The sequence below is a fragment of the Phoenix dactylifera genome, chromosome 1, assembly GCF_051530095.1.
Source record: "Phoenix dactylifera cultivar Ajwa chromosome 1, Ajwa_hap1_PhDact_Kaust_v1.1, whole genome shotgun sequence".
NCBI classification, from domain to species: Eukaryota; Viridiplantae; Streptophyta; class Magnoliopsida; order Arecales; family Arecaceae; genus Phoenix; species Phoenix dactylifera.
In genome coordinates this window covers 71403269-71410968 of record NC_143190.1, presented here as the reverse complement: position 1 = coordinate 71410968, position 7700 = coordinate 71403269, and the positions used below count along the sequence as shown (strand labels likewise).

The 7700-nt window shown below is 43.4% G+C and overlaps 1 protein-coding gene across 1 annotated transcript; it reads left to right on the top strand.

The window, feature by feature from the left end:
* Positions 1-2070: 2070 nt before the first annotated feature.
* LOC149768846 (uncharacterized) lies at positions 2071-6882 on the top strand. The gene is made up of 2 exons (XM_089927098.1): positions 2071-2497; positions 3088-6882. The coding sequence occupies exon 2, from the start codon at positions 5255-5257 to the stop codon at positions 6851-6853; it is 1599 nt and encodes a 532-aa protein (XP_089783224.1). The 5' UTR covers positions 2071-2497; positions 3088-5254; the 3' UTR covers positions 6854-6882.
* The last annotated feature ends 818 nt before the right edge of the window (positions 6883-7700 follow it).

The window sequence follows — 7700 nt, the reverse complement described above, 5'->3', positions numbered from 1 at the left end:
GCCGTCACCTTGGCTTCCCATGACCTTAGTAGACAGCGAAGAATTTTCCTGACAAGCTCACTGTTAGTATAGTTCTTGCCAAGGCTTTTTAGGCCATTGACAATGTCAGTAAACCTAGTGAACATGCATGTGATTGTTTCATTAGAATCCATTTTAAATAATTCATACTTATGAACCAATATATTTATTTTGGATTCTTTGACTTGATTCGTGCCCTCATGGGTCACTTCAAGTCTGTCCCAAATCTCTTTTGCAGAATTGCAAGTAGAGACCCTATTGAATTCATTTCTATCTAAGGCACAATAAAGCACATTCATAGCTTTAGAATTTAGTTGTGCCTTTCTCATGTCATGTTCATCCCAATCCTTTTCTAGTTTGGGTACCGTGACACCTTCTACATATATGGATGGGATGTATGGCCCATTTACTACCATGGTCCACATCTCATAGTCTTGGGCTTGGATGAATATTCTCATCCTAGCCTTCCAATATGAGTAGTCGGATCCATTAAAGAATGGGGGTCTTTGGGTAGACTGACCCTCAATGTGGGAAGATCCAAATGGGCTTGTCATTTCGATCTTTTACTCTTGGGTGGAAGAGTTTAGGCTCTGATACCACTTGTTGCCCAGATAGACAACCCAAGAGGGGGGGTGAATTGGGTTTTAAAATAATTTAGCTATTTAAAACGTTGTGGATGACTAATTAAAACTTTTGCAAGTTGTTTAATTAATTGCTATGTGCAGTGTGTGATATGAGAGTAAGAGAAAGAGACACAATCAATCGCAAACACCAAGTTTTATAGTGGTTCGGAGCTAACCCTTGCTCCTACGTCCACTCCCCAAGTCTCACTTGGGAATTCACTATAACCCCTTGGATTACAGCCGGTTGTTTTCCAAGCTCACAACCAAACTTGTTGTTTTACGAGCTCACAACGAACTCGATCGGTTTTTCCAGGCTCACCGACTAGAACCACCCCGATTGTTTTCCCGGGATCACAATCGAACCCTTACACACGTTGGTTTTAAAACTCGGCTTACCAACCAACCTCTATACCCTTGATTCAATCCCCCGATTGAACCAAGCAAATACAAGTTGTAAATAAAAGAGACAAACAGAAAACAAAGCTTCTCAAAAGCAGATGAATAACAATATAAGCTGAAAAGAGTTTAGAAGCCCTCAAACGCTTTGAGTTGGAGTTGAGTAGGGCTTCTTGAACTTCGAGTCTCCTCTTGAATGTTTGGTCGACTTGAATGCAGGAGGAGGCTTCTTTAATTGCTGGGAAGAGGAAGTTGGATGGAGTTAATGCCGCTCTTCCCTCTTTTCGTTGAAGAACAGGTTGCAGAGATTGAATGCTTGATTACTTTGAGTGGAATGGCTGTTCTCTTCCTTGCTACAGTCCTCTGTGGCTATTTAAACCATCCCCCACGCAAACTAGCCGTTAGAGACCTTTTTCTGCCCGTTCTGCACACTCTGCACAGCCTGACAATATGTCCGTTGGTGGGTTGGAGTCGACTCGCGCGATCAGGAGTCGACTCGGCTGTAGCGGGAGTCGACTCATGCTTTTCTGGAGTCGACTCGGCAACTATTTCGGATTTGAATTAAAGTAGCCTCTTCGACTGGGAGTCGACTCGTCTTGACCCGGAGTCGACTCGCCAACTTCTGGAGCTGACTTGGCATTTTCGGAGTCGGCTCATCCCATGAAGTCCACGGAGCCAATTTTCAACTTGGCCAACTCGAGTCGACTCGACTGTCCTGGGAGTCGACTCGGCACTCAGAGCCCGAACTCCCGATCTTCTGTCTTTTGGCTCGTCCAGTCTTGGAGTCGACTCGAACTGTCTGGGAGTCGACTCGACTCTCAGACACAGCAGATTGGTCTTCTGTCTTCTTTGGGGTCGCGGTGTCTAGGAGTCGACTCGCGTATTGCGGGAGTCGACTCGAATCTCAGAGTCCGAAAAATGCTCTCTGACTTTTTCTTTGTGTTCCTCTGAGAGTCGACTCTCACTTTCTTTGGAGTGGACTTGCCAACCTGTAATAACCCCAAAATATTTTTTTATATAAAAAAGGATAGAATAGTCCTTTAAAATTGATATGAGGGGTAAAATTGGAAGAAATGAAAAGATAATGGCATAGTTGTAGATGCGTTGAAGTGGTAAGGGTAAAATTGGAAAGAAATCAAAAGTTAATGGCATAACAGTAGATATGTTGAAGTGTTAGGGGCAAAATGGGAATTTAATAATATTAAAAAAAGGGTGAATAGTATTTTGATGTGATTTAATTGGAGGGTTTGCTGTGGCTTTGGAATGAAACCGAGAGACAGAGAGGGGGGGGTTCTCAGACGGCAACAGAGAGGAAAAAAAGAAGGAGAGGAAAGGAAAGGAAGAGGAAGAAGAAGAAGAAAAAGAAAAGGTAGGAGATCCCGGATGCGCTGCCAGCTGAAGGGAAAAGTGTAGATCTTCTTCCCCTCTACGCAAGGACCTCGATTTCCAAAAAGAAAAAGGTAAATATCCAAACCTATCTAGTCTTTTGATGACATTAGGCTATACAAAGGGTGGATATAGTCTAGAAGGGTCGGATAAGGGTTGTAGAGGCGGTTAAAAGAGGAAGAATCGGATTTTGACAAATTTTTCCGGCACTACGGAAAAACTGTGTCGAAGTCCCAACTTCGGCGAATTATTTAGGAGGTCAAACGACCTCCGATAGCAATGCATGTTACCTCTTTGGAATCCTCTATGAGTGTAGAATGTTAGGTAAAAATTTCATCAAATTTGGAGTCTGAAAAGTGGATCAAACCCGGGATGAAGTAACCGGCTGTCGGTCCAGGTTACTGTTCATCCGGGTGGAAAATAGGGGATTTCATGCTATAATAGGGTATTAAGCCTAGATCAAGCTAAAAGGGACCTTGTACTCATGCAAGGGAGTCCCTAATACACATAAATGGTGAGTTATAATTAAAAAGAAAAAGAAGAAAGAAAAGAAAAGATTTAGGGAACAGGGGAGTTGAATCAATTAAAGTTCCCTATGTTATAATTGGCACGTAGATTATAGCCCTTGATACAAAACTAAATATATTGTAAATGCATGTATCAGTTGGGCAAGAAGCTAGGGAACAAGAGGAAGAAGTTCCCCACTGCCAGCTGTAGATTTTTGGAGGCGTATCAAGGCTGTGCCAGATTGACAGGTGAGTGGGAGTCATGTACTTTGCACCATGAGCATTCTTAATTCATTTTCATGAATGTCGCCAAGTGTGAATTGATTCCACTTGTGCATATTGACTGATATTGTAGTAGATTCCTCTATAATCTTGATTCTCCATGCTTGATTATTCTGTACATGCATTTGAGGGAACATTGAGAGGAATTACGAGGGGTTGATGAGTAATCAAATTGATTCCGAATTGTGAAATGATTTCTTTTGTAAATTGATTTCATTTCCTCTATTTCAAAGATTTGTAGAGCCTTTTTAGTGGTATATTGAGTTGTATTGCACTTCCTTGACCCTCACTTCTAACCCTGATGTTAGTTTATGATTGGGTCATGATCAAGTGAGTGGTAGTCTTGATTATACTCCTTTTTAGTAGAGTATTGGGAGGGTGCATTATGGCATTTATGCATGGCTTGGCAGTATCTGCAGGACACCTATAGTCGATGGGGGTTGAACATCGGCCTTTGTGCGCACATAGTAGCCTTCTGGGTGGGCGGAGCCCAGTCCCTTCCTAGGGGGGACACGGCCCTAGGCGTAGGATCGGCCGGTCCTACGACTTATATTCTGCTTGCCGCCGGGCATAGTAAGACCCCGCGAGGTGCAGTATGGCTTTCCGCGGATGTAGAATTCCCGCGAGGTGCCGTTTAGTATGTAGATGTGAGATGGATTTCTGTTCTGGATACTGGCCAGCATTTACATGATCAGTGTGGTATCTTATCCTGCATATGCATGTGACAGTAGGGAGTTGTTGCTGGTTCGCCTGGGGCGTAAAACCCACCTCCCGATAGCTGTCTAGCATTTACATTATCGATATGGTGTCTTATCCTGCATATGCATGTGACAGTGGGGAGTTGTTGCTGGTTCGCCTGGGGCGTAAAACCCACCTCCCGACAGCTGTCTAGTGATGATTTACATATTGGTGTGGTGTCATATTCGATATATGCATATGGCAGTAGGGAGTTGTTGCTGGTTCGCCTGGGGCGTAAAACCCACCTCCCGATAGCTGTCTAGTGATGATTTCAGCATATTGACACCTGATTTGTATGTTCCAGCATTATGATCTGTTGAGCATATTCATGAGTAGCATATATGTTTACTTGATTATTCCATATATGCTTCAGATGAGTTGATATTGATTGTGGTGATATTGATGATTTACTCCATATTCTCTATGTTGAGATCATGTTCATCTTGTTATTGATCTTGAGATTTCATCTCGAGCCATGATTATATTCTGTCTCATGTGCATAGTACTCTCTACTCCACTCACTGAGTATTTATATACTCACTCCCCAGTTTTGTGTTTTTGATTGCAGGGCAGGTATTGTATAGAGAAGAGCAGGGTTAGAGATTGCCTGCTAGCTGTGCCGCTCCATAGTGTAGCATAGTATAATGTAGATAGAGGTTTATCCCCTTTTGGTGTATTATAAACCTTCTGTTGTATTTAGTGTATAGTTACAGTCATAGATCCTGTTGTGGATATGGGTTTGACCATGGATGAAATGGGAACCAGATTTTTATATAGATGAGTTATATGCCTGAGATGATGTATTGATATATATTGTCCAGGTTCATTATGTGACAGATTATGTGATTGCTGCTCTGACAGGTAGCATTGTTGTATGTAATGAGATAATCCTGACAGGTCACCATAGGAAAGGTGATCATTTTGTGCATGTATCATGCCAAAATTTTCAAGATTTATTGATGATTGATAGGTAGTAGGGTTCTACGCGGTGGCTGGTGGCCTTATGCCTACCCGCACCCTAGGACCGTCGCGGCGGCCCGCCGGGAACGGGGCGGGGGTCGTGACAGAGGTGGTATCAGAGCAAAGGTTAAGAAGAGTCATGTCAGAGCAATAGGGTGAGTCAGGATTAAGTATAGGATTATACTATGGAGCATAGGATTTTTCTGTATGTTATTTTATGAGTCATTTACAACTCAGTAAAATATATCATGACTCAGTGTGTAACGACCATCCTCTCTTTTTGACTTTTTTAGAGAGATATAAAGAATACCTCCAAGGAGAGGACCTGCTCGTCCTGGAAGGAGGATGGAGCCAGATATAGCATTGGATGCGGGTTCTGCACATGTCGAGCCCCAAAGAGAAAAACCTCCTCCTACTGATAGACGGAGGGTTGATGATCAAGGAGATGTAGGAAGTAGAGATGCATTGATGGAACAGTTACTGGCGGAGAATCAGGCTCTGAGGGAGCAGATTGCTCAGGGGAAACCTCCTGCCCCGTCAGTAGTATCTATCCCACCTCCTGTACCTGTGCCAAGAAGTTTGGCCAGGCGGGCTCTAGATAATGAGAGGATTACTGTACAGGAGTTTCTGAGGCTCAGAACCCCGGAGTTTAAGGGGGAAGAAGGTGAAGATCCTCAGAGATTTCTGGAGGAGACTGAAAAGATGATACGGAGATTGCCCTGTTCTGATGCAAGAGCTATAGAACTTGTAGGGCTTACAATGAAGGAAGATGCCTGGGACTGGTACCAGAGGCATATGGAAGATAGATTGTACAGTAGGAATCCTCCAACCTGGGAAGAGTTCAGGCAAGCAGTGATGGATAAGTTCTTGTCTCCGGCTGAGAGGCAGAATTGGGCTCTTCAGTTTGAGAGGCTGAAGCAGATGCCCGGAATGAGCGTATCTGAGTACGCTCGTGAGTTCACTAGATTGGGGAAGTATGCTCCTTACATCATCCCCACTGAAGCTGCCAGGATAGAAAGGTTCAGACGAGGTCTGATTTCCCCGCTTTATAATGCAGTACTGGCAGTAGAGGTCCCCACCTTGTCTAGGCTGATAGATAAAGCAAAACAGTGGGAGACCAGAAATAAAGAGGAAAGAGCTGAAAGAGAACAGAGGAAAATGAGTGTGGGGAAGGAGCAAAACAGTAGAGGTAGATCTGAGGGAGTAGATCTCTCGGAGGGCCCGACGGAGCAGTCTGTACGCTCAGCTCCACCTGCCCCACGTAAGAGGAAATGGAGGGAAAGAGGTCAATCACAAGATACTTTTCTACCATCAGTACCTCGTCCTCCAGTCACTATAGCCAGAACTGAATCTGGGTTCCAATCATGGCCAGTGTGTGGCATATGTGGGAAGCAGCACCCTGGCAGATGCAGAATGGGCCAGGGAGTGTGCTACAGATGTGGACAGCCGGGTCATTTTGCCAGAGAATGCCTGCAGGGTGCCACCCAGCAGTTTGTGCCTTTGGCATCCTACCCTTCTGTGCAGATGGACAGGCCTAGTAGTAGGGGGCCTGTAGGCAGAGGCAGAGGTCAGACACCAGCATCACAGCAGAGTGTTGGACCATCTCAGCCATCAGCTCCAGTAGGTAGAGGGCAAGGAAGGGTGTTCACGGTAAATCCACAAGAGGCACAGGCATTAAATGTAGCTGTGACAGGTATGCTCCTCATTGATAAGATTAAAGCTAGAGTATTATTTAATTCTGGAGCTACCCATTCATTTGTGTCCCCTTATTTTGCTAAAAAGTTAGCTAAGGATAAGATATTAATGCGTATTCCCTTAGCTATTAATACACCTGTAGGGGATAGTATAAAAGCGAAGTATGTATATCCTACCTATGTGGTAGAGATAGAAGGTAAAACACTCCTAATTTATTTGATTTCCAATACCACACTGAGCAGAATATGAAGAGCAGATACACTCACCCCTTTGAGTAATCAGGTAATTTACTCTTTTAAATTCGAGGACGAATTTTATATAAGGGGGGAGGATGTAATAACCCCAAAATATTTTTTTATATAAAAAAGGATAGAATAGTCCTTTAAAATTGATATGAGGGGTAAAATTGGAAGAAATGAAAAGATAATGGCATAGTTGTAGATGCGTTGAAGTGGTAAGGGTAAAATTGGAAAGAAATCAAAAGTTAATGGCATAACAGTAGATATGTTGAAGTGTTAGGGGCAAAATGGGAATTTAATAATATTAAAAAAAGGGTGAATAGTATTTTGATGTGATTTAATTGGAGGGTTTGCTGTGGCTTTGGAATGAAACCGAGAGACAGAGAGGGGGGGGTTCTCAGACGGCAACAGAGAGGAAAAAAAGAAGGAGAGGAAAGGAAAGGAAGAGGAAGAAGAAGAAGAAAAAGAAAAGGTAGGAGATCCCGGATGCGCTGCCAGCTGAAGGGAAAAGTGTAGATCTTCTTCCCCTCTACGCAAGGACCTCGATTTCCAAAAAGAAAAAGGTAAATATCCATCCCTATCTAGTCTTTTGATGACATTAGGCTATACAAAGGGTGGATATAGTCTAGAAGGGTCGGATAAGGGTTGTAGAGGCGGTTAAAAGAGGAAGAATCGGATTTTGACAAATTTTTCCGGCACTACGGAAAAACTGTGTCGAAGTCCCAACTTCGGCGAATTATTTAGGAGGTCAAACGACCTCCGATAGCAATGCATGTTACCTCTTTGGAATCCTCTATGAGTGTAGAATGTTAGGTAAAAATTTCATCAAATTTGGAGTCTGAAAAGTGGATCAAACC